General features: G+C 40.6%; 1 protein-coding gene across 10 annotated transcripts in view; it reads left to right on the top strand.

The window, feature by feature from the left end:
* Positions 1 to 27940, top strand: part of chd9 (chromodomain helicase DNA binding protein 9) — a 192796-nt gene that overhangs the window by 136561 nt on the left and 28295 nt on the right. For 6 of the 10 annotated variants that reach the window (XM_055648423.1, XM_055648422.1, XM_055648426.1 and 3 more), the window contains 14 exons: positions 461 to 671; positions 9553 to 9748; positions 11569 to 11736; positions 12258 to 12437; positions 13721 to 13831; positions 15872 to 16068; positions 18023 to 18222; positions 19826 to 19985; positions 20332 to 20421; positions 25090 to 25193; positions 26243 to 26396; positions 26843 to 26900; positions 27178 to 27214; positions 27308 to 27515. In XM_055648423.1, coding sequence (XP_055504398.1) covers positions 461 to 671; positions 9553 to 9748; positions 11569 to 11736; positions 12258 to 12437; positions 13721 to 13831; positions 15872 to 16068; positions 18023 to 18222; positions 19826 to 19985; positions 20332 to 20421; positions 25090 to 25193; positions 26243 to 26396; positions 26843 to 26900; positions 27178 to 27214; positions 27308 to 27515 — 2074 coding nt within the window. The remainder of the gene's footprint in view (positions 1 to 460; positions 672 to 9552; positions 9749 to 11568; positions 11737 to 12257; positions 12438 to 13720; positions 13832 to 15871; positions 16069 to 18022; positions 18223 to 19825; positions 19986 to 20331; positions 20422 to 25089; positions 25194 to 26242; positions 26397 to 26842; positions 26901 to 27177; positions 27215 to 27307; positions 27516 to 27940) is intronic. The other 4 variants (XM_055648425.1, XM_055648429.1, XM_055648430.1 and 1 more) reach the window with 1 other exon arrangement.

Raw genomic sequence — 27940 nt, forward strand, 5'->3', positions numbered from 1 at the left:
GACCCAGCAATGCTTCAATTTGGTGCACACACATGCAGCCACACATGTGGTTTTCCTAACACTACTCAAAGTTTGCTAGACTTTGTTTCAGAAAGCCATGGACTTTACAGTACAGAGGTAACCGCCTGACTCATCATGCCCCTGCCATCTCTTTTGATCTGGTCTTGTTTTCCTGTTGAAGCTAAAAATCATATTCTTTGATTCAATTTTCAGTTCTCATGACACTGCATTTATCCCATTCTGTGTTGTGTTTTATTTCTTAAAACGTCACAGTATGTAATTTAAATCAAGTTTGACATTACGATCTTTTACTTAAATACTTGGCTTCAGATATCTTTCCACAGTCCCCCATGGCTGACAAAATCAGCCATAAATTAATATTGGTTTAATTGAAAGTTTTACACTCCCTGTATGTAGACTATTTATCCAACAAGGTAATGAATTTTCCCTTCAATACCAGGTGCCGAAGAAAAGATTCTCGGAGAGTTCAGAGAGCTACACAGTACAGCTGTTTCACATTTTCACCTGCAAGCAATGATCCAGTCAGCTGGTAAACTGGTCCTAATTGACAAGCTGCTTCCTAAGATGAAAGCAGGGGGTCACAAAGTTCTTGTCTTCTCGCAGATGGTACGCTGCTTAGACATCCTTGAGGATTATCTTATTCAAAAAAGGTACGAGTTTTCCTCTACTGATTTCTTAAACAATACGAAATTGCATTCATTTACATAATTGAAGTTGTGCAATGTTTTTTTTTTAAAGTTTTAAACTAACTTAATGTACTTGGAAATCTTGTGTGAGTGTCTTGCTTCACCATGTACTGATTCTGTGACTCGTTACAGATGTGGTCATGCATTTCTGCCAGCATTCACCTGATAGGTTATTGCGTTAATTGGTGTAGTATAATTATTATTTCTGGCCATCTGTTGTCATGTTTCTTCTGACTGTCTTGAACACCATAAATTTATATCTAATTTATATCTATCATCTTGAAAGTTGCATGGGAACTTAGCTCATCGGGATCTTTGTTTGCAAACCAATTAATTAATTAGTGACCCAAATCCAAAGATGGGAATGATTAGATATAAATGAAGCTCATTGTTTTGTTAATTACGCATTTTATTTATTGTACTTGGAAATTCTCAGAATTCAGAAATGAATTGGTGCAATTAATCATGAGTTTTGAAGAAGAACACCAATTTCTGACATTTTACTGAAGTTTAATATTGTCAACATTGGTGCATTTGGATGTAAATAGTAAGATTAAACGAGAACTTACCAGTTTGAAGTTTGATCTGTATTTTATGAGGAGTTACGATGAGGGATTACGTGAAGAAGCCCGCTCAGGGCGCAGGTGCGGCATGCTTCCAAGCAGCGGTGTGGAATCACAGACAGACACGTATTTGAAGTAACATAGTAAAGAATAAAGAGAATCAATTATCAGTTTGATCCATGTAATGAGGGTGGGAGCGGAGGGCACGTAATCCCTCATCGTAACTCCTCATAAAATACAGATCAAACTTCAAACTGGTAAGTTCTCGTTTAATCTTACTATTTTACTTCGGAGTCACGTGAGTGACTTCGTGAAGATTTCAAAGCTCTGTGATTTCAAACCGTGTAACAGTTTTACTCACTCACTACCGAAAGCTCTTGAGGAAGGAAGTGTTATTGTAATCAACCAATGAATCTGTTTTGAAAACAAAACGGTATTTATTAACAACAACAAAAGAAAATAGCTCCCCCGGGCTTTAAATTAAATATTTGCAGTTTCTAAAATTCTGGCTGCAAATACGTCAGGTTTCACCAACGGCTTATGATAAAATGTTCGGAATGTGGATTCCCTTGACCATCCTGCTTTGTTGAGGATTATGTCAATAGGCACATCCATCCTTGCTGCCGATGATGTGGATGCTGCCCTGGTGGAATGAGATTTAAATATATTAATGTTTATCCCAGCAGCTTCCAATACCTGTTTTAACCATCTTGAAATGGTTTGGCTTGTTACCCTGCCATGTGGCTTTCTGTGGCTGACCCATAAGGCTCTCTCACTTCCTCGGATATTATGGGTTGTGTCAATGTAAATGTTTATGTGGGTCACCACACACAATCGTGGCTCTGGTGGGTAAGCCCGGAATGCCACTTGCGTGTTGGATGTTCCTGGCCTGGACTGTTTTATCAGACCTTGTATTGTGAAGGTGATCTGATCTGACGTTGTCTCCATGTTGTCCAGTCGTAGTTTATGTAAGGACTGGACCCTCTGAGCAGATACTAGCGCCATCAGCATGAGCGTTTTTAAAGTCAATTGCTCTAAACTGAGAGATCTTGCTGGTGGTCTGTCCCGAAGGTATGCGAGTACAATACTGACATCCCAAATTTGTGTATATCTAGCGTTGGGGGGCTTGCTGTTAAATATGCCCCTCATTAGTTTGACCACCAGCGGATGGGATCCCATGGGCTGATGTCCTGCAGGTTTGAGGTAGTTAGAGAGTGCACTACGTGCCGTGTTGATGGCACTGTAGCTCATATCTTCACGATGATGTAAATCGGCCAGGAACTCCAGAACATTCGCTACTGTGGCTGTTTTATAAGCAGTCCCCGTTTTCTGGCAGTACGTTTCCCATTTCCTGATGCTGGTTAGGTACTGCCTCTTTGTAGATGTTCTCAGGGATGCTGACATGGTGGCGATGGTTTGTTGCGATAACCCCAGATCCAGGTAAGGTCGGTCTAGAATCTGCAACCCAGGAGATTCATATCTTTGTGGCATGGGTGGCTGATGCCTGATACTGGGTGAGTCAGTAACCCTGGATGACTGGGGAACACCATAGGTGCTTCCACCACCATGTCATGGAGAATTGGGAACCATGGCTGTGTAGGCCAGTCGGGCACTACCAAAATTCCAGATGCTGAATCCGTCTGGATTTTTCGAAGTACCCGACTGATGAGGCAGAAGGGAGGAAAGGCATAGAAAACAAACTTTCCCCAATCCAGCGTAAATGCGTCTACCGCTGCTGCCTCCGGATCTGGTTCCCACGCGACATAGATAGGTAGTTGGTGATTCAGTCTTGATGCAAATAAATCTATATCTGGCTTCCCATATTGCTTTACAATTTTAGCGAATGTTTTAGGATTTAACATCCATTCGATGTTGTCATTGAATTTACGTGACCTGGTGTCCGCCACTGTGTTTAGCTTACCTGGTAGATAGGTAGCTGAAAGCCAAATATGTCTTTCGACACACCATTGCCAAATCGTATTGACCAATTTGTCGCATGATAAAGATTTTATGCCGCCCATATGGTTAATATAAGCCACCACCGTTGTATTATCTATTTGTAATCTAACATGCAAGTGATGCATATTAGATGCATATGCTTTCAAACCATAAAAGGCGCCCAACATTTCCAAAGAATTAATGCCCAGTGTAGATAGTAATGATGATTCTGAGTTAGTCCATCTACCACCTGTGCTGGATATGGAGTTAGTTGCTCCCCAGCCTTGAGCACTAGCATCTGTTTGGAGTACTAGAGTAGCATTAGTAATAACAATAGGACTATAACTGTGCCAAATATTTTGTATCCACCACTGTAGCTCTGATATCGCTTCAGGGGGTAACGTCATGACCCGGTCATAATGACCTTTGTGCTGTTTTAGTGCCTTTATCTTTGCTCTTTGTAAATTTTGATAGTGCAAAGGTCCAAATTGGATAGCTGGGAATGCTGCTACCATTTTGCCAATTACTGCTGCCACTTGTCGAATAGTTGGTCTTTCTTTTATCTTTAAGTTATTACATGATTGTATCAATGCAATCATCTTTTCCCTTGGCAGGGTAATAGTCATTTGGACTGAGTTAATTGTGAACCCCAGATAGTCCATAATTGTGGAAGGATTTAACTTGGATTTATCTGGATGTAAGACAAAGCCTAGAGTCTCTAGGAGCTGTTTAGTAGCTGATACTGCTGCTACAGCCAATTCCATAGTTTTCCCAACTATGAGGATGTCGTCCAAATATGCCATGACTATATGGTTTCGTTTTCTTAACGTTGCCATGGCTGGTTTTAATATTTTTGTGAATAGTCTTGGAGCTGAAGTAAGCCCATTAGGCAGTGCTTTATACTGCCAAAGCTCCCCCATCCAGATAAATTTAAGATATCTGCTATAATCCTTATGTATAGGTACTAGATAGTAAGCATCTTTGAGATCAATGCTGGCCATATAGTATCCTTTGGAAATCAGTTGTCTAGCAGTCACAAATGTTTCCATTTTGAAATGTATATACTTAACAAATTCATTCAGGGATGTTAAGTCAATGATGATGCGACATCCACCATCCTTCTTACTTTTAGTAAATATGTTGGAAACAAATTCCAAGGGCTCATGAGTAGTTTTTTCTATGACCCCTTTGTTTATAAGCCTCACCAGTTCAGCTTGTCCCTCCTGTTGTTCCTTGTTGGAGAGTACAAATGCCCTCTCGGGCACATGTTGAACTGGCGGTATATTTGAGATAAATTCTATTTTATACCCTCGAATACTATTAAGTATATATTTATCATCTGTGATCCTTCCCCATGCTTCTTTGAACAAGTGTAACCTTCCCCCTGTTAGTAAGTCACCCTTATTCTCGATATGCGGGTAGGAACCAGATCCACCTACCTCCATAGTTATTGGCGGGGTTGTGGTTTTTTCTTTTTGAGTGTTCTTCCCTGTCGACGTGCTGGCGATGTTGGGGGGAGGCGCATTTTCCAGGGGGTCCGCTGCAGGCCCTGACCTAAAAAAGGTCTCTGGGGATAGTGCGGCCCCAAGCTTTGACCAGTCGCATATTCGGGACGCCGACTGGTAGATACAGTGGTGTGCTGCCGCCTGGGTGGAATGAAGAGCTTTGGTATGTTCGCTGCCGGTGGTGCCCTCATGAGGCTAAAGGTCTTGGACGCCTCCTCCATCTCTTTTAGCTGTTTGTTCAAGTCCTTCCCAAATAAAAATGAGTCGGTCTCTACTGATGGAGTTTTGCATAATCCTGCAAATTTAGGATTGAGGGCCGGCTTGATGTTGTCTCTTCTTAGGTTATTCAGCTCATATTGTGTCGTGCACATGAGTGCCAGGACATCCTGTTGGTGAGTGGTCCGTTGGAGAGATGGTTTATGCTGGCAGCCATCCTTGGCTCCAGTGGTGCTCCAACCCGTGGGGTAGCGACGAATCGGCTTACGACCCCTAGCAGCTCTTCCTGCACACCCTGCTCTCTTTCGGCTCCTTCCGCCTGCCCCATACTCAGACCAGCCTGCCCCAGGTCACCGATGCTAACCTCCCATTCCTGGTCCGAGGTCGCAAAGGGAGGTGCCAGACTCAGCACCATGGAGGGGGCGCCTGTCCTGTCTGACCGAGAGCGCTGCTGCTCTCGGTAGACCATCCCCTCCAATAGCTGCTGGATGCAGCTTAGGCGGCTGTCTCTCCCCCGCTTTGGGGTGGACATTTCCCCCTCCGACGAGTCGGAATCGACCGGCCGGTTTGTCTTCCGGGTGGCTTTCCCAGCCCGCCGTGTAGGCTCTGGCGTGACTGGGACCGGCTCGGTCTGGGGAATTTCAAACCGCTGTTCAAGCGGTAGTACCGCCGGTTGCTGCCCCGCTGGAATTGACTCCTCTGGTGGAGTTAAAGCTCGGGCAGGTCTACTAGCGAGTTTTCTACGTTGGGACATGTTTCTTCCAAAAGAACCAACACCAAACTCGCTCCGTTCCCAACGCACCGTTCACTTACCTGATGGTGCGCTTTTAAAGTGCAGCTGGAGAGCCTGACTCCAGCTGCCGCCGCTGTTGCACTTGCTGGCGTAATGCCGCACCTGCGCCCTGAGCGGGCTTCTTCACGAAGTCACTCACGTGACTCCGAAGTAAAATTAACATGTAACTTGGAGCTGTTTTCAATGTGACATGGGATCATTGAAGCTTATTGTGCCAAGTAAAATAGTCAATGTCCATATGAAATATGATATTTAAGCTCTCATCAGTAATCAATGTAATGAATTGGAAGAGCTAAATACCCTTCACCTGTGCTGTAACCTTTATGAGGTGCGAAGAAAGCATTGTCAGATACAAAGCTCAGGCCTATTTCTGAAATTCTCCTGCACTCTATAAAATTTGGAGTTCCTTTGTTTTAGCGACAGAACAGCAACTTTGGTTAAAAATTACAGAATGGGAATGATATGTGAAAATTCGGTATATTTTGATGCACTGCTCATTAGCTTAGAACAGTAACCTGCTGACTTTTATACTAAGGTAGACAAAATTGCTGGAGAAACTCAGTGGGTGCAGCAGCATCTATGGAGCGAAGGAAATGGGCAACGTTTCAGGCCGAAACCCTTCTTCAGAAACTTTTACACTAAGTTACCTTGAAGTCCAACAAAATATCTTTAGATAGACACAAAATGCTGGAATATCTCTGTGACAGCATTTCTGAAGAAAATGGATAGGTGACATTTTGAGTTGGGACCCTTCTTCAGATTGATTATAGTGGGATTAAAATATCTTTACTCTGACCAGAAGATTTTGCTTAAAAAAATGCACCGGACTTCGAAGTCAAAAAACACTAATTAAAAAACTAAAATCTTTTCAATATGGCATAGTTTTGACATCCCTCATGACTTTTATCTGGTAGTAATTTCTATATCTGTTAGTAATTTTTAAATCTGTCGTCATTCTACTGCCCTCTTTTCTGCGTATTCTCTTACGCCTTTGCAACATAAAATTATAAATATACTAGTATCCACCGAGTCCACACTAACCATCGATTACCCATTCATACTAGTTCTATGCTACCACACTTTTACATCCACTCCCTACACAATCGAGGCAATTTACAGAAGCTAATTAACCTACGAACCCGCACGTCTTTGGGATGTGGGAGGAACCTGGTGGAAACCCATGCAGTCACAGGCTGAACATGCAAACGCTGCACAGACAGCACCCGAGGTCAGGATCGAACCTGTGTTTCTGGCAATGTGAGGCAGCAGTTCAATCAGCTGAGCCACTGTGCTGCCCTAATGTATGTACAGTAATTAAATATATTTCAACTTTAGATAATAGAGTATGTTTTATATAAACTGATGAGAGGCATGGACAGGGTAGATAGACAGTCGGAGCCAATTTCTCAGGATGGAAATATTAAATACTGCAGGGCATAGCTTTAAGGTGAGAGGGGTAGGTTTTATTTTACTAAAGGTGGTGCGTTTCTGGAACACGCTGCCCAGGGTGTTGGTGGAGGCAGATACGATAGTGGCATTTAAGTGATTATGGATTTTAAGTGATTAAGGGATTATGTACAAGCGGATAAGAGATGGTCTTGGCATCCTGTTCAGCACAGACATTGTGGGCTGAAGGACTTGTTCCTGTGCTGTACTGTTGTATGAACCATTTCTGAGAGTGGGGGGGGGGGGGGGGGGGGGGGGGGGGGGGGGGGGGGGGGGATTGCGGAGCTGGGAGCAAACATGACAAATTCTGACAATGGACGTGATGCTCGGGTTGTGCATGCGTACATACGTGTAGATTAAACATGACACTTTTTCTCTTAAAATGATTACAATTTCACCTCTTTCTTGGAAGATAATTGCAATTGAACTGTTGACCCGCTAATGGTGAGATGACTGGGCTTGTAATCGATTCGCTTTGGTGCTTAACGCTGTGAGAAATGTTCCGTTGGTGGAAATTAAATTCTGATCTGATGGTTGTGCACAATTATGGTGGGCTGTTAAATCAGAGATAAATGATTAATTGCAGCTTAGTGACGCTCTGTTTGTGGTAATTATGAAATGATTAATCATAATAGAGAATAGAGAATCACAATTACCAAGACTTTGAGATCTTGGAAGCAGTAAGTGAAAACACTTTGAAAGGAAATAAACCATTTTTATTTCTCCTTGCATTTGAAACATGCTTTCCAATTTACTTGTTTCCCTTTTGTAAATTGGAATTCTAATCAATTATTTACTGACCTTTAACTGTCAGCTTAGATATTCATTTGGAAGCCAGTTTTTATTCCCCAAGAAGATGGGGGCAGGGTGAATATAATGCAACTCAAGCTCATAAAAGCCGGCCTCTCAATGTTAAGCTAAACTGGCAGATGAGTAGTGTTCAGCTTGTGTCTCTGTGCATTGTGTTAATATAAAGGGGACCATTCTAAAATAGAACTGTGTGTATGCTGTCTGCCTTGGCTCCACTGCTGTTGCTGTTTATATGATGTTATGGGGGAGGGGGAAGGGGTTCCACGTTTAAAAACAATTACCAGCACTTCAAAGATATACACTGCATAATCTACTCTAGCAAAGTGGATTTTTATCACGAACAAATTCATAGGATTTACGTTCATATCTTCTATCAGTGTAGACTAATGTAATGCACCATGTTTCTAATATCTGGGAACAGCACCTAATATTTTGCTTGTGAAGCATACAACCCAGCGGTATGAACGTTGATTTCTTTAATTTCAAGTAACCCCTGCATTCCCTCCCTTTACCCCTCCACCCCACCCCCCAGCTTCCTAGTCATCCTACCAGTTCCACTGTTCACATCCTTGTATCCCTTCGTTATCACCTCTTTCCCCAGCCAACAATGGGTCGTTATGGGCTCCACCCTTCCTTGGTCATCTGTTGCCGGTCCTGTTTTGTTCTGCCGTTTTCTTCAACCTCCAGTTTCCACCCCCGCACCCCCATCTCCACTCTCTGTCCAAAGAAGGGTTCCGACCCAAAAAGTCATCTATCCAGAGATGCTGCCTGACCAGCTGAGTTACTCCAGCATTGTGTGTCTATCTTTTGTATAAACTAGCATCTGCTGTTCCTTCTTATTACAAATTGTACTGTGGTCCTATTACTCTCCATTCTGTCCGTGAATGGCTTTTTCACCATTTCTTTCTACTCCCAGCATTTTTGAAAAGCTCTTTAAAAGCCACTGATTTCTTCTTCAGGTTACTGGGATATGAAGCTTGGTCAATTTTAGTGTTAAGCCATTAATCACAGCTGCCTGACCTTTTAGTTAAATGTATTCCCTTGCATATCTGGCTACATCTAAAAGTTCTCCATTCCAAATCCTTAATGCCTTTGGTTGTATTTGTTCATAAAAATATTGCGTTCAATGTTAAATATTGTGGCGTAGCCACAGCCTCTGCGCCAGAAACCCGGGTTCAATCCTGACCTCGGGTGCTGTCTGTGCGGAGTTTGTACATTTGCCCTGTGACCACGTTGGTTTCCTTCGGGTGCTCCGGTTGCCTCCCACATCACAAAGACTTGTGGGTTTGTAAGCTAATTGGCCTCTGTATATTACCCCTGGTGTGTAGCGAATGGATGCGAAAGTGGGATAACATAGAACTAGTGTGAAAGGGTGATCGATGGTCGGTGTGGACTGGGGAGATTGAAGGGCTTGTTTCTATGATTTCTCTCTTAACTACACAAAACTAAATTTGAAAACTAAACCAAGTGTTAAATAATTATCCATTAAAGAAGGACGGTGCAATGTGAAGTTTTGGATATGGAAGTATCTTCATGCAGCAATGACGTAATTGTCTGTAACATTTTATTTGCAGGTACCCATATGAGCGCATTGATGGGAGAGTTCGAGGAAACTTGCGACAGGCAGCAATTGACCGATTTAGCAAGCCGGATTCAGATCGCTTTGTGTTCTTACTGTGCACGAGAGCTGGAGGTTTAGGGATAAATCTTACTGCTGCAGACACATGTATCATTTTTGATTCGGACTGGAATCCTCAGAACGACCTTCAGGTAAATATAAAATACCCTAATTATTGTCCAGATTTTCTGGTATAAAGCAGATGTAATTAGTGGGAAATAATTACCTACAAAGTTACATCTGCAAGGAACAGAGCAGTGATATAGTGCTTTGTTTTTACAATAGGAGATTAGAATTTGTATTGAGAGGTTTACATTTGATGTAAAATAGAAAGTTAAAATGCCAAGAATTGAAACAATTATTCAGGCCGGAATGTAAAGGTGGGAAAGGGGAGAAATATCTGAATACAAATTGGATAATAAATGTCATCATCTTCTGTCTAAAGAAGGGTCTTGACCCAAAATGTCACCTTTCCATGTCCTCCAGAGATGCTGCCTGACCCACTGAGTTACTCCAGCACGTTATATTCTCAGTAAATGTCAAGTTTTATTCAATTAAAATGTTACGGTTTTTACAGATACTTCGTGAAAGAGAGCCCTATATTAATGTAGAAATAAAATATGTAATTCCTATCCTAAAATTAAAAGATAAATATCTCATTAATCATTGAGAGTATTGGTCACCAATTGTACCAACTTGGTGGGTCATTGTTTCAAGTTCCCTGTTCATTTTTTTTAATGAAGCAATACATCTTGTTTATCTCTTCATTTTGCTAATAATGAGCTGTTTACAGGAAATAGATCATCAAGTATGGCATTAAAGAAAAAAGAAAGAGGTGTAGAATAAGAGCATTAGAATAAGAAAAGAGAGGTTTTCCAAATTACAAGTCATAGAGTGGAACGCCGGTAAATGAAAGTGCACAATTTAAAGAACTGACACCCTTCTCCTGAAACACTGACTATGCTGGAAGAAGGTAGCTGAAGTCTTTACAGCATCAGCCAGTCACCACATTCTCCTTGTGGCTGATTTTCATACATGTAGCTCTGGAGTCAATTTAGAGTTTAGGCTTTAGCGATATAGAGTACAAACAGGCCCTTCGGCTCATCGAGTCCACGCCGACCAATGATCACCCAGTACACAAGCACTATCCTACACACTAGGGACAGAATTTACAGAAGTCAATTAACCTGCAAACCTGTACGTCTTTCGAGTGTGGGAGGAAACTGGAACACCCAGAGAAAACCCACGCGTTCACAGGGTGAACGTGCAAACTCCGTATAGGCAGCACCGTAATCAAGATCGAACCCGGATCTCTGTAAGGCAGCAACTCTGTCACTGTGCTGCCTTTGAATCACAACAGAATTCTGAATCATCATATGATCAGGAATGACAATTTAGCCTCTTGGTTTCAGTTTGACATTTGGTGAGATAATGGTAATCTTAAATCTCAGCTCCGTTTACTTGCCTTGAGAGGATGCCTTCGATAATCTGCCAATACCATTCTGGACAGTTCACTTTACAGGCCAGCTTTTCCCTCAGTTTGTGGTTAAGTGCTTCATGATTGAATTTCATGTAGGAAAGTGCGTCTGGTATTGTTGATGATGCCAAGATTTGAATTGATTGTATTGTGAAATATCTTAACAGACAAGGTAAATGTGAAAATATACCACATGGATGAAATTATCAGTTTTTGAAAAATCTCTTTAGAGTTGAGCAAAGTCAGAATAGTGCAGAGTTGAAAATAAGCTCTTATTTTCACCAATTCAGTAAATAGATACAATATTGTATCTGGAACAACATTGTGAAAGGTCTGTGTTCAGCTCCTGGAAGCCTTTTTGTGAATTTTTTAAAGTTTAATATTTTAGGTCATTATGATGGAAGTTGCATTGCAGCATGCTAAAGTAAAATATAATGTGTTCTCTTGTGTATTGTTGAAGATATATGGCGTTTAATAGTAATCATTTTTTTGAAGGCTCAAGCTCGATGTCACCGGATCGGTCAGAACAAGGCTGTGAAAGTTTATAGACTGATAACTCGAAACTCTTATGAACGGGAAATGTTTGACAAGGCCAGCCTGAAGCTGGGTCTTGACAAAGCTGTGCTGCAAAGTATGAATGGACGGGAAAATAGCGTTGGTGGGGTATGTGATGATAAATATTAATTCTAATCCTTGTGCATAGTCTTATGATTTTTATAACACAGTGACTGACTGGATTAATGAGGCATTTCACCAGTCATTTTGTGGAAAATTGATCTAATCAGGACAAATAACGTATAACAGTCATGTCACATGGCAAAGTATTTCATTGTCCATAAATTACAAAGCTTAGGTTTCAAAATGTGTAACACTATGGTTCAGAAATTACTCATAACACCATTTTATTATATGAATTTCACAACCTTTAATCAGGCCTCAAGAAAATATATATTTTAATGTGGAATACAATGCCCAGAAATAACTGGACCACTCACATGTATTATCAGCAGATCTTAATACTGATTTGTTTTTAATGCACACAATTTTATTCACCAAGCCAGCTTGCAAAAATAAATCTTTAAATATCAGATGTTTCAGAATAACCAAAAACATATTATTGATATAATTTTAAAATAATGCTGTTTCAAGAAAATAAATCTATCTTTAAATCTATTAATATCTAGATGCAACAGATGTCCAAGAAAGAAATTGAAGACTTGCTTCGTAGGGGTGCCTATGGTGCAATTATGGACGAAGAAGACGAAGGCTCAAAGTTTTGTGAAGAGGATATCGATCAGATTCTTATGCGACGTACAAAAACAATTACGATTGAATCTGAAGGGAGAGGCTCGACATTTGCTAAGGTAGGTACTGACGATGATCTGAAAGACATCATTCAGCATCTTGAGAAAGGAATGAGCCAGGTACTTAAGAAAATATGGAGGTCAATGGGAAATAGTTGGGCGAGTGGAGGAGGGAGGGGCGCGGGCATTGGTAAAGGTAGAACTGGCGGATTGCACAGAATTGATGGGCCACAATGATTCTATGAAAATATTTTGAATGACTTTGTGTAAGAGCCAGACATTTTCCAGAGTATGCAGATGAGTTTTTTTTTTAGATTTCAATTATCAGTGTAGCTTGATAAACATAGAAACATAGAAATTAGGTGCAGGAGTAGGCCATTCGGCCCTTCGAGCCTGCACCGCCATTCAATGGCTGATCATCCAACTCAGTATCCCGTACCTTCCTTCTCTCCATACCCTCTGATCCCCTTGGCCACAAGGGCCACATCTAACTCCCTCTTAAATATAGCCAATGAACTGGCCTCAACTACCCACTGTGGCAGAGAGTAGTTGAGGTAATGTTAATAGAATAGTGAAGCCTGAGTGACGACAAGAAAGAAGGAGAGAGTTGCAACTCTGGCTATGAAGTGGGCATATCTATAGTGAAATCAGTAGCTCTAAGTACCTTATTTTCTCGGCAATTATAATTGTCACGTAATTGCTTGTCTTTGCAAAGTTTTATCCAAAATGAATTGTAAAACTGAATACTAAAATTTCATTACAGTGTGATTAGCATATCTAAATTTAAAAAGAAATTGGGAATTATAGAAATTTTAGTATCTTTTAACATGTATCAAAAATATCTTCATTGAAGAATCAAGTTGGCGGGTCCTGAACTGAATCTTCACCCATCCATTCACTCCACGGATGCTGTCTGATCCGCTGTGTCCTCCAGAACTTTGTGTTGTCCTCTTTGAATATTGTGTTACTTTATTCTTGGTATTGAAAATTAGTATTGATATGTGATTTGAAAGGAAAAAGGTTGAACTTTTTTGAAATGCAACCTTTATTTTAAATAAACCGTAATTATGGTTTGGAGGAATATGGACCAAAAGCGAGCAGGTGGGTCCAGTGTAGCTGGGACATGTTGGCCGGTGTGGGCAAGTTAGGCCGAAGGGCATGTTTCAGCACTGTATTACTCTGTGACTCTATTGTTTCATACAGAAGTTGACAGGATAAATTGGTCTTACCATCTTGTCGGTTCAGTCTTTTTTTACTGCTTAATGTTCAGATTAATTTATTTGTAATATTTTTTTAAGTAATTTGGCACATTTCTTGCAAGAATTTGCTTTTAATTATTTCAGGCAAGTTTTGTTGCATCGGGCAACAGAAGTGATATTGCTCTGGACGATCCCAACTTTTGGCAGAAATGGGCAAAGAAGGCAGAAATTGATCTTGAAGCTATGCATGGAAAGGTAAGTTACAAGTTTCAGTTTAAGATTTGCATTTGCTGAGCACTGCACAATTAAGATTTCCATTTAATGTTTATTTTATATGTTTTCTTGTGCAAAGAAGCCATTCAGCCCATTGGGCCTATGCTGGCTTGTGTTGCCCGTGTTGAGCAAACGCATTTCCTGTTTCTCTATCCGTTTGCGTTATAATTTCAGGCAGGTTAGCAGACTTGTGATTCAAGGATTTTTTAAAATAAAAACAGTTACAGTCTTGTTTAAGCTGATCAGAATCAATTTATTTGTCATTTGGACCCCTGGAGGTCCAAACGAAATGCCGTTTCTGCAGCCATACATAACACACAAATAGACCCCAGACACAACATAATTACATTTAACATAAACATCCATCACATAACTGTGATGGAGGCCAAATAAACGTATCTCTCCACTGCACTCTTCCCCCCCCCCCGATGTCAGAGTCAAAGTCATAGCTCCCGGCTGGCAATGGCGATTGTCCCGCGGCCATTAAAGCCACGCCGGGTGGTGCGAGGTCGCACACCGGGTCCTGCTGTTGGAGCCCCCGGTGTGCGCTCGCAGAGTCCGCAGCCATTCCAGCCGCGCGGGGCAGCGGTGTTAGGCCCCGCTCCAGGAGCTCTTCGACCCCGCAACTCGGGCGGGAGAAGTCGCCGCCGCAGAAGCCCCGAAAAGCGGTCTCCCCCCAGGGAGCCGTGGGCTCGGCGCCGTCGTCCACAGACCTGTAGAGAGCCTCCGACTCTCCGGCAGCAACAGCAACAGCAGCAGCAGCAGCAGCAGCACCAGCAGCAGCAGCGCTCCTCCACCGCTCCGGACCCGGCCAGCTCCACGACGGTGAGGTGAGTCGACACCTGAGTCCCCGGTCTCTTCCTGTTGGAGGCCGCTCCTCGTTACGGCCTCAACGACGACTGAGACCCGACGAGAAAAAAGGTCGGGTCTCAGTGCAGGGAGAGATTCAAAAAGTTTCCCCCCCCCCCCCCCCCCACCCCCCCCCCCCCACACACACACACCCACCATAAAATAACAAACACTACATAAAAACACAGACAAAAAATAATAAAAACGCGGACAGGCTGCAGAGGCCGCTGCTGGCCAGAGCCGCGCCGCCTACTGTGACACCACCACTTCTTCCTCCAGTGCAACTCCAAGTCTGTATCTGTGATCATCCTCCAGAGTTAGACAAAAATGCTGGAGAAACTTAGCGGGTGAGACAACATCTATGGAGCGAAGGAAATAGGCGACGTTTCGGTCGAGACCCTTCTTCAGACCCGAAACATCGCCTATTTTCTTCGCTCCATTGATGCTGCCTCACCCGCTGAGTTTCTCTAGCATTTTTGTCTACCTTCGATTTTCCAGCATCTGCAGTTCCTTCTTAAACAATCCTCCGGAGTTATATCATTAGTGCCATCTATGCCTTTGGCTACCAATTGCATTCTTAAATCTCTGGCTGTCAACCTTGTACTGCTTGCAACAGATGCTGTTTAAACAGATCTCTTCCACTCAGTGGAGACACAAGGAACTGCAGATGCTAGAATCGTGAGCAAAGCACAAAGTGCCAGAGGAACTCAGGAGGTCAGGTAGCATCTGCGGAAGGAATGGACAAACAACATTTCGGGTTGGGACTCTTCAGTTTGAAGAAGGGTCCCGACACAAAATGTCACTTGTTCATTCCCTCCACATATGCTGCCTGACCTGTTGAGTTACTCTAGCATTTTGTGTTTTGCTCTTCCACTATTTCTTTGGCCATGGTATTTAGATAGCTCAATGTTAAATTTTGTTTGATAAGCACTTCTGTGGTGCATGTTGGGCATTTTGGTATTAAAAGTATTGTCTTCATAGGTTATTGTTGGTTTTGATACCAGATCTCAACCTAATGCTGGGTTGACCTGTTCTGTAATATATTTTGTGCAGCTGTAAAGCAAGAAACATTCTGCTGCAGTCTGTAAAGTGCAGACAGTGTTTGTAAGGGTTACGGTTTTCTTCCAGGATTTGACCAGAAAAATATGAGTTGTATGATGATTTTCTCTACAGAACAGCTTGGTAATTGACACTCCAAGAGTCAGGAAACAAACCAGACCTTACAATGCTGCAAAAGATGAACTGGCAGAACTATCGGAAGCAGAAAGTGACAGTGAAGATCAACCCAAACTGCGCCGGCCCTATGACCGCTCTCATGCATATGGAAGGACAGAGTGCTTCAGAATTGAGAAGAATCTGCTGATATATGGGTATAAAACATTGACAATTTATACATCAATTCTAAAACACTTTCCTGTATGTTAGCTATTTACATGATCAGCAAGCAGGATTTGGGGGGGGGGGGGGGGGGGGGGGGGGGGGGTTTGAATGGTCCCATATAATAAATATATATCTCAACAGCCATATCAACAAGTTGGCAGACATATTAATTTATGGCAAAGAACTAGGAATAGGGCTTTCTATCTTCTCCAATGAAGAGGCAGTGTTCCGTGAAGCTGCTTAGCAGTTGGCCAAGCATTGGAATAATTACAGAATAATTTATTATTTGATCAAGGAATGTTACAGATTGGGACTTTCTTTTTGCTTTGTAATGCACTTCAGACATTTAGCTATCAATCCTATGTGATGTGTTGATGTGGAGAGGGAAGTGAAGCACCCAACCAATACAAAGAGAAAGTAATCAAGATGAGGTAAAAGGGAGGAAATAACACCTCAAAAATGTGGAAAGAGTTGCACACTTTTTCCAAGACTTGCCGATATTGATATGTAGACAAAGGTCATTAAAGTGCAAAAGGAGGTTATAAAATCACCATTGTGTTGCTAAACATACATTGAGTAAACATTGGAATTTACCTCCTAGTGAAGGAACGATACTAAGAATAGTCCTCAACCCATGAGTCCAATAGGTTCGAGCAAGAAAAATCAACGTCTGAAAATATAATCATATTACAGGTACACCATCAATTTTTTGGCACCCTTGATTCCAGAGCCTTGCCCACTTATCCATTTTACCAACCAACAGAGGTCACGTAATAATAATTCAACAATACACCTCTGACCCACTAATTGTACCCTCCGGTGTCTCTAAAACACCATGGACTGCTAGAAACTTAAATAAAGAATTCATAATTAACAAAGAAGTAAACAATTAAAGTTTACATAATGGAGGCACACGTCCCAAAAGAGCGAGCAGCACATGCAATGGCCTCCATTTTGTCTGGAATAATGAGGAACCAGACCATCAGTCACTGGAAAATCGGTGGTGTACCCGTGTATGATTTTTGTAGCTAAGGTGAGCTTGATTCCAAATTCAATTTAATGATTTATGGCAGACCCCACACTACATTTCGCTTTACGCAATAATGACTGGGGTGAACGAAGAGAGAGGCAACACCTGCACAGTCACTGCTCCTGTATCTGTTCTGTCCTTTTTTTTTGAGGTTTTTTGTTTTCTTTCACTTCCCCCATTACTTTCCTGGTGTATAATTTAGCTTATTGCTGCAACAACACTCTCAGCTCCCTCTTATTTACTATCATCTCAAACACAGACGACTCCTTGCATTATAGCCGGTGTGGTTACAGAAAATTTCCCCTACAGAATTTGAGATGCAGAATAAAATTCGCTGACATGGAATTTAAAAAAAAATGTAAATAGATCAATCCGTTATTAATTTACTATAAACCACATTTGCATTCACCTCCTTTCTTTAAATGTTAAAATCGATTATTTTCAAATATAAATCCTGTGCTTACCTCTTCTGATTAAATAATAAAACCATTGATGTCTTGTCGAGCCACTGAATTGAAGGAAATATTCTCTGCAAGATTTTCCAGGAATTGGGAATCTTGGCTGTCATATGCTTGAAATCATTTGTAAAAATAGTGATGACACGTAAAAAATATTGATGACATCTTTTCATGTCAAAGGCGTTCTAATATTCAACCCCAGTTAGAAGTACAGAAGCATTCAAAGTATTTTCTGATATGTTCTTTATTAGTAGAAACAAAGAATTGCAGATGCTCGTTTATACCAAAGATAGATGCAGAACTCCTGTCGGAGAGTTAATTTAAACAAAATAGTAAGAAATATTCGAAGATAGACACATTTGGGATACAATTAGTGTTCACCCTTCTTGAGTTCTTTCCTACACAATAAGAAATATTCTATGTTTCAAAGAAAACAAAGATTTAATTCTTACCCAGGTGGGATCGTTGGAAAGACATCTTATCACATGGACGTTTCAAGAGACGGCTGGTTGAACAGGATGTGGAGACCATTTGCCGAGCGCTCTTGGTGTACTGCCTTGCTCACTACAGAGGAGATGAAAAAATAAAGAGTTTTATCTGGGATCTTATTACCCCAATAGAGGATGGACAAACAAAGGAACTACAAAACCACCTGGGTAAGATATGTCAGCAAAGTTTCTCTTTACCCAGTGCAGAAATGCTATTGGAAGACTATATAATAATTTTGGAATGTTAATTGCCACTCGTAACGTATAGCTGGTTGTAATGTTCAAGTCGTGCAGCATGGTCGGTGTGACTGATGTGTAATTACATTACTAACCATTGATTACAAAAGGGATATGCTAAAGTTATATGAGTTAATTGAGTGCAGTGTGGTATAAGACAATAGAACACTAGAGGTGTCTGGTGCAGTCTCAAGCCGAAATGTCAACTTACACTTTTGCCAGCTTGAACCTCTTGACTTTTTCCGATTTTTTTTTTTTTTGTCAGTAGGGATTGACCTGACATTAATAGTGAGGTAGATGGGTGAACATTAATATGTACCAGGATATTACTTTGTCTTCATTTGGAGTGATGCAAGAAAACTCCAAATGTTCCTTTCTGTTTTGTTTTAAGCAAAATATCAAACATGGACTTAATCCCATTAACATTTCACTACTACATGGCCTTCCATGTAAATATTGGAAACAGAAAGGAGGGAGTGGAATTTTGTAACTTGTTGCATTCAGACCTCTGAACAGACAGCTCTACTTGGACCACTATTTCCATGCAGATGAAAAGCACCTCTGTCCCAAATCTTCTGGCCATTGAACATCAGAGGTGCAGGTGCCTAATGCAGGCTAAGTAATGATGTCTGTGGTGCCCCTTTGTTTTTGACCCCATTTGTCACATTTTTGTGTGCAGTATTGTAAAAAGACACAGATACATTTGCAACATTAAAAATGCTTTTGAACGGGTACTCGAATAGGAACGGCATTGAGTGAATCGGGCCTCATGTAGCCAAATGGGCTTAGTGTAGATGCACATCATGGTCGGCATGGACAAGATGGGCCAAAAGGCTGTATGATTCTGTGAACACTAGGTGATGTACCAGCATATTTGCTAAAAGACTCACGGGGTACAATAGACCTAAAAACACAGGCAAAATTGTCTAATTGGTCTTCTTTCACATACAAGCAATATCGTTCTATCACCCGGGTGCTAGAGGTTATGGGGAGAAGGCAGGAGAAAGGGGTTAGGAGGGAGAGATAGATCAGCCATGATTGAATTGAGGAGTGCACTTGATGGGCTGAATGGCCAAATTCTACTCCTATCGTATACAAAATCATGAGCATAATAGATCGGGTAGATGCACAGAGTCTTGCCCAGAGTAGGGGTATCGAGGACCAGAGGACATAGGTTCAAGGTGAAGGGTAAAGATTTAATAGGAATCCAAGGGATAACTTTTTCGCACAAAGGGTGGTGGGTGTATGGAACAAGTTGCCAGAGGAGGTAGTTGAGGCTGGGACTACCCCATCGTATAAGAAACAGTTAGACAGGTTTGGAGGGATATGGATTATTGCAGGGAAGTGGAACTAGGTTTGGGCAAGTTGGGCCGAAGGGCCTCTTTCCACACTGTATCACTCAAAGACTCTACGGCTATCACTTATGATCTTATGATCCATACGGTTAAACTTGTGTCTGTACGTTTGCGCTTTGCATATTTTTCCCACTGAGAACACATTTAGAATTGTGTTTTGTTCCGGATTCCTTTACCAGGCTTGTCAGCACCAGTTCCGAGAGGCCGGAAAGGGAAGAAGGTGAAGAATCAGGGAAGCACGCTTGACATGCAGAAAGCTGAGTGGCTCAGGAAGTATAATCCAGAACACCTGCTTCAAGATGAAGGCTACAAAAAGCATTTAAAACACCACTGCAATAAGTAAGTTTCAGGGGTCATGTAATATTTTATCTGTGATTCAGCTTCTTAAGGCTGGTTAAATGTGTGTTTTCTGTTGATTTTTGTGGTTGATATTTATTAATTACAAATTATGTTATATAATTGACATTAATGGGGCCAGTTTATAATAGTAAGCCTTCATTTATTAACTGATAAATAAAGGGTTGTATTAATTAAAAATAGAGCATGCAGTTTCTCAGCATTAGAGCAATTATATTTTTTAATTGACTTTCATCAGTTATTTGTTTTGTTAATTTGGCAGCCAAGTAGCCTTAATGTTATAATTGCGTGTCTCAATCACACTCTTTATCTGACTTTTGCCATTCAGGGTACTGCTGCGAGTGAGAATGTTGTATTATCTAAAGCAGGAAGTAATTGGTGACCAATTGGAAAAGGTGCTTGAAGGGGTCGATGCTTGGTAAGAATCCTGAAGTGCCTCAATTTGTAGGTGTTGAATAATTACTGTGTTTTATGAAACATTTAAAATATTTAATTTACAATGGCCCATGAGTTCAACTGCAACTCTACCGCTGCGTCACTGTATTCTTGAAAGTAATTGCAGCAATGACAAATTTCATTGAGCATCAGAACAACTTTCATTTATATGGTATCTTTCTAATCAATTATGCAGACATTTGTTTTGCTGTATATCTAGACATATAATGTGGCATATGTGAGCTTTGAATTTCATTTTTTTATCCTATTAAAGTAAATGGAGTTTAATTTAAGAAGTAGGATACTTTACTGCATTTCATATTTGTTGCAATATGCTGGACAATTTCTGTCCCATAGAAATTTGCAACATTACTTAGACCTTTCAACCCATCATACATACACAGACTCTGAGACAGCTTCATCGCACACCATGTAATTTTGCAATTTTGGTTTTGGGTTTTGGCTTATTATTGACACGTGTGCCAAGGTACAGTGACAAGCTTTGTTTTGCATGCTGTCCAGACAGATCAGATACACTATACATAAATGCAATCAAGTCAAACTCAAATACAACAGATAGAACAAAGGGGAAGATACATTCAGAATATAGTTCTCAGCATTGTAGCGCATCAGTTCTATAGACAAAGTCCAATTCAATGGTGTGGAGGTGAATCATCCTCTAACACCTGTTTGCAAGAAATTAGCGTGATAGTGTAGATCCTTTAATTGTTGACCCACTACCCAACCCTTCACTGGTTACTTTTGACCTTGTGAATGAATAGTAAAGGATGGAGGTTCCACCCAGATAACTTGCATGGTCATTATATTATATATAGTCATTATTATCTGCACCAAAGTAAATTGCACATGGAAATGCATGAGCCAATTTCCAGATGATTACTGATCTACCTGAAAATCGTCACCAAAACAATCTTATTGCGGCTTCCAATTTGCACTAAAAAACATTAATAAATCGGTCCAGTTTCTAGGCAATACTGTATATATTGCAAGCACCTAAGGGGAAATGTATTGCTCCCTGTCATCATAAAGCCAAGTAAGTATAGTGAAAGCTAATTATTGAAAATTATAATCTTATGACAAAGTTTTAAGGAATGCCATTCACCTTTTATAAGAGTGAAAATCATTCAAAGCTGTTTTTGCTTTTAAAATATCTTTCCATACACTTAGATCATTGATATTGCTGTTTATCATTGTGCCATTTTCTTTTGACTTTCATCTCAATTTTACTACATCCCTTTTTTTCCCCCTACATTTTGATAATTGTGGGATTTGAATGTAGTTGTAGAAAGGTTAAGGCAGATATACTTAACTTGTGATGTGACCCCAAATGTACAATTGTTTCAACTTAACTTTGATCTGAAAAAACAGAGCAACCTGTGTTTTGGAGAAATTGCTAACTGGTTTAAGGGTTTAAGAGAGAGTTAGATAGAGCTCTAGGGGCTAGTGGAGTCGAGGGATATGGGGAGAAGGCAGGCACAGGTTATTGAAAGGGGACGATCAGCCATGATCACAATGAATGGCGGTGTTGGCTCGAAGGGCCGAATGGCCTCCTGCACCTATTTTCTGTTTCTATGTTAGATTACTGGGGTTATTGCTTCTGACAAACATTTTTTAATTCTTCTTGGGTGGGAATCAGACTAAGCTCCTGAGTTAAAGATAGTTTTAAGATAGAAAGAGCAAGATTCCTCTCCTGTTAGGTAAAATTGTGCACCAACTAATGATGCCTCACTTAGTAATATCAAAGGAATTTATGAGTTCAATATACTGCGGAAACACTACAACCAATGTTAACATTACAATGAGCTTATGGAATCTAGCATCTCGGATTGTAATGGGATTTTATAAAGTGTGACACTTCCAAAAACATTTGTTTGATGACAATTACCAGTCTCCTTCCAGTCTCCCAACCCCAGCGAACATCATTTAAGCAAGTACATGTTTCTCATACTAATACCAAATGCAACCTGACCGATGAGAAAAGGATGGATTCCAACCCTGTTCTTACCTGATATTTCTTTTTGAAAGCTCTGCAATAATATCTGCTACTCCCCATTCCTCAAATAAAACTTAATTTAGCTTATATAAGCATAAGAGTCCCAGACCACAAACATTAACATTAATTAGGTTTATTAAATCCTCACTGTTGAGGAATTCGCCATTATTCGATTGTAAAAGTAGTATTCGCTCTTAAAGTTATTTTTAATATCTGCTTTTAATTTAAAAACTGTGTGCATCTCATATAGTCACTTTGGTTACGGACATAAAGCAGTAATGTCATATTTTGCCATTTAAATCTTTGAAAATGGGTTTATCAAATGCGTTTTTGAGAAATTGCCAACTGTTAGATAAATGAGATTATTGCTTTAGAAAACACATTTGAATTCCTTCAACATACAGGAAATGTACAATGCTCTCCATAATGTTTGGGACAAAGACCCATCATTTATTTATTTGCCTCTGTACTCCACAATTTGTGATATGCAATTTAAAAAAAAATCACGTGGTTAAAGTGCACATTGTCAGATTTTAATAAAGGCAATTTTTATACATTTTGGATTCACCATGTAGAAATTACAACAGTGTTTATACATAGTCCCCCCCCCCCCCCCCCCCCCATTTCAGAGCACCATAATGCAATGTCATGTAAATGGAAGTAGTCATGTTTAGTATTTTGTTGCATATCCTTTGCATGCAATAACTGCTTGAAGTCTGTGTTTCATGGATATCACCAGCTGCTGGGTGTCTTCTCTGGTGATGCTCTGCCAGGCTTGTATTGCAGCCATCTTTAGCTTATGCTTGTTATGGTGGCTAGTCCCCTTCAGTTTTCTCTTCAGCATATAAAAGGCATGCTCAATTAGGTTCAGATCAGGTGATTGACTTGGCCACTCAAGAAATTACAATTTTTTAGCTTTGAAAAACTCCTTTGTTGCTTTTGAAGTATGTTTGGGATCATTGTCTTGCTGTAGAATGAACCGCTGGCCAATGAGCTTTGAGGCATTTGTTTGAACTTGAGCAGCTAGGATGTGTCTACACACCTCAGAATTCATTATGCTACTAGCATCAGCAGTTGTATCATCAATGAAGATAAGTGAGCCAGTACCTTCAGCAGCCCAGACCATAACACCCCCACCACCATGTTTCACAGATGATGTGGTATGCTTTGGATCCTGGGCAGTTCCTTCTCTCCTCCATACGTTGCTCTTGCCATCACTCTTATTATACAAGTTAATCTTCGTCTCATCCATCCACAAGACCTTTTTCCAGAACTGTGGTTGCTCTTTTAAGTACTTAGCAAACTGTAACCTGGCCATCCTATTTTTGCAGCTAACCAGTGGTTTACATCTTGCAGTGTAGCCTCTGTATTTCTGTTCATGAAGTCTTCTACGGACTGTGGTCATTGACAAACCTCCACACCTGCCTCCTGAAGAGTGTTTCTGTTCTGCTGGACAGGTGTTTGGGGAATTTTCTTTATTATAAGAGAGAATTCTTGTCATCAGCTGTGGAGGTCTTCCTTGGCCTGCCAGTCCCTCTGCGCTTAGTAGGCTCACCAGTGCTCTCTATCTTCTTAATGATGCTCCAAACAGTTGATTTTGGTAAGCCTAAGGTTTGCCTGATGTCTCTAACAGTTTTATTTTTGTTTCTCAGTCTCATAAGTCCTATCCTATAAATATAGGCCAGTTCATTGGCTATATTTAAGAGGGAGTTAGATGTGGCCCTTGTGGCTAAGGGGATCAGGGGGTATGGAGAGAAGGCAGGTACGGGATACTGAGTTGGATGATCAGCCATGATCATATTGAATGGCGGTGCAGGCTCGAAGGGCCGAATGGCCTACTCCTGCACCTAATTTCTATGTTTCTATAATAGCTTATTTGACTTTCATTGGCACGACTTTGGTCCTCATGTCGATAAACAGCAATAAACGTTTCCAAAGCTGATGGAAAGACTGGAGGAAAGACTATGTGCTGAGAGCTCTCATATACCTGCATTAAGGAGACATTTAAACATACCTGAGCAATTGCAAACACCTGTGAAGCCATGTGTCCCAAACATTATGGCGCCCTGAAATGGGGGGACTATGTATAAACACAGCTGTAATTTTTACATGGTGAAACCAAAATGTATAAAAATACCCTTTAATAAAATCTGACAATGTGCTCTTTAACCACATGCATTTTTTTCTATTACAAATCTCAAATTGTGGAGTACAGAGGCAAATAAAAAAATTATGGGTCTTTGTCCCAAACATTATGCAGGGCATTGTAATAACAAGGACCTGCAGATGCTACTTTATACCAAAGAAAGACAATATGCTGGAGTAATTCAGCGGACCAGGCAGCATCTCCAGAGAATGTGGATAGGTGATGTTTTGGGTTGGGACCCTTCTTCTGACAGTCTGTGCATGTTCTCCAGAGATGCTGCCTGATCTGCTTAGTTACTCTGGGTTTTTTTGTGTCTTTCTAACGTACAGGAAATGTGTTTTAAAAGTATTTTTAATGGAAATTTTAATCTTGTATGATTTTGTGACATTTTGAAAGTGAATCTTTGGTGACTTAATAAGCACATTAGTTTCTGTAATTTAGTGTGGCCGCTGATTTGACTTTGCGCTCTGGTTGTTATTTCCTTCCTTTAGTGAGATTGATATTTGGGTTCCTGAGCCAGAACAGTCTGAGATGCCTGCCGAATGGTGGGACATGAATGCTGACAAATCTCTGCTCATTGGCGTCTTCAAACATGGTGAGTGTACAGCGTCGAACAACGTGTAGGACATCAAATATTCCCTCGGCTTCCCACGACATCCTGGTGAAACGTTCCCAAAAGAATGTGAGTGAATCAAATAATGGGCATTTGCCACATGGTCAAATGGAGAGAGATGCATAAAATAGTAAGCGTGTATGCTGGACACAGTGCTAAGAAGATTTACAAAGATGTTGCCTGAACCTGAGAGCCTGATCTATAGGGATAGGTTGGCCAGGCTAGGACTTTAATCCTTGGAGCTTGCAGAGGTGTGTAAGATCAGCAGGGGAATAGATAGGGTAGATGAGTATTTTATCCAGAATAGGGGAATCAAGAATCAGAAGTCATAGTTTTAAGGTGCGAGGAGAAAGAACCTGAGGGGAAATTTTTCTCATGGGAGGTGGTGGGTATCTGGAATGAGCTGCCTGAGGAGGTAGTTGAGGCAGGAACTATGACATTTAAAAGACATTTCGATGGGTACATGTGTAGGAAAGGTTTAGAAAGATAGAAGCAAAACGCAGGCAGGTTGAATGAGTGTAGATGGGGCGTGTTGGTCTGCATAGTCAAGTAGAGCTGAAGGACCTGTTTCTATGCTCTATGACACTATATTGATTGATATTTTTGAGTCTATCACAAAATCATCCCACATTTTAAGAATGATACTCACAAAGCTTTGATTACGTATTTATAGCTGGCATGAGAATACTTGCGCGGCTGTCTTCTTAAACCATCGTTATATAATGTGTTAACTTACAAAAGCTTTGAGCTGTGAGACCTCTTTCAAATATTGATTTGATTCAACCTGTAGATTTTAATTTTTTTATTTTTTGCAAATGCAAAGACTGGATTCAAGTTTATATAAAGTTGGAAAGATAGTTGGAAAATTATAATGGACGGAAGCTATGTATTACTTTCCATGAAATAGTGTGGCTTTAGGATGGACGGAATTAATTACTTTATCCTTTGTTGGGTTCATTATTTTTATTTAAATACACTGGTGTAGTTTTTGTTCTCTTCTAACAATTTTGTGCTTTTTTTCATATCCATAGGCTATGAGAAATATAACACAATGAGAAATGACCCTGCACTCTGTTTCTTGGAGAGAGTTGGCAAACCCGATGAGAAAGCAATTGCGGCAGAACAGAGGGGAAATGATACCTTTGCTGATTGTGCAGAGGGGTACGGTTACTCTCAATCAACATGGTGAAGTGGTTTAAAATTATTTTAAAACATTACTTATCTTTCTCTTTCCAAAATTTTGGGGACAGGGGACCTTGTTTACAAAATTTGCTTGGTTCATCGGGTGAATGCTGTTGATTCTGTGTGATGGTTATAGTGTTCATGTCGGGGATGAAATGGTAGAAACTCTTGGCCCTTTTGTCCAAAATGTTCTGTCGACTGATGGTTGGAAAGTAGTTGAGACGTGTGAGAATTAGTGATCCACATTTTATTTTTAAACCCTTTGTGCCCAGATAATGCTGACTGATCTCTGAATGGTTTGGAAATGTTTTATTATGTTTGAAATTCTTCAGATTTTGACTGATCTAATCTTAATCTCTTGTTTTCTTTCTGTATTGATCACTGCTATAAATAGAGAGAAAACATATTGAAGATAATATTTGCTAACAAATGTATGGGTTTTCCAACAGGGATGGTGAAGACCCAGAATATAAACCAACTCAACCATTATTCAAGGACGAAATGGAGGTGTGCATTTAAACAAAAAATCAAAGTACATCAAATACTAAAGAAAAGCAAAATACGTGTCACTTGGCATTTACTCCAGCATTTTATGGCTTTCTTTGGTTTAAGTTTGCTGTTATTACATGAAATACTACTTTTAATAGTAAACAAAAACTGATAGTTTACCTGTAATGCTATAACATTTGCGTAAAAGTGAAAATTAGTTTGTAGTTTTTAATCTGTAAAATTTTCAAGATTATTAATAAAATTTATATTAAAGTAATACTTTTTTCTGTTTTAGGATGTTGCATCTTCTCCCGGAGATCTGATGATTATGGGTGAGAGGAAGATTGGAACATTGTTTTTGTAATTGTTGGTCTTTAAGGCACTTGCCCTTTACTGGTGCTGAAATGTGTACTTCTAACCTGTAGATGGATCTTTGGGAGAAGGCGATCTGCTCTATTGGCCACAAGCATCCGCTTTAACAACGCGCTTGCGTCGACTTGTAACTGCGTATCAGCGGAGTAACAAGAAAGAGCAGGTGAAACAGGATGCCCAAACAAAAGGGGACAGGAGAAAAAGATTATGTGCAGACACTGTGAAAGCTAAAGAGGCTGCTAAAATCGAGAAGCAGCAAAGGTGGGTGTACCATTAATCATGCTTGCATGCCTGTGAAATGTTCAAATGTTGTTTGCCACTTTATATATCTCATGACAAGCTGTTTGAATACTAACATCCACCTGTAAAAATTGTTTTACAAATCTGGCCCACTTCAGCTGTTAACGAAGTGATGAAAGTGTAGTTTTCCATTTATAATTTTGGCTAACTACAGATCCCCCCCCCCCCCCCCCCCACCCTTTATTTCCGTGCCTGGACTCTAAGCTATTTTTTCTCTCCCCCTCCCACCAACATCCTTCCTCTAGCTTCACAAATCACAACTCTTCATTCCTACTGTTTCACGCCTTCTATCTTTCCTTCTCTGGCCTTTGTCCAACCATCTGCCATCAAAACCCACCCCTTATCTGTATCCACCTATCACTTTACAGCCTGTGATCCTGCCCCTC

This window comes from Leucoraja erinacea, chromosome 17 (assembly GCF_028641065.1).
Source record: "Leucoraja erinacea ecotype New England chromosome 17, Leri_hhj_1, whole genome shotgun sequence".
NCBI lineage: Eukaryota > Metazoa > Chordata > Chondrichthyes > Rajiformes > Rajidae > Leucoraja > Leucoraja erinaceus.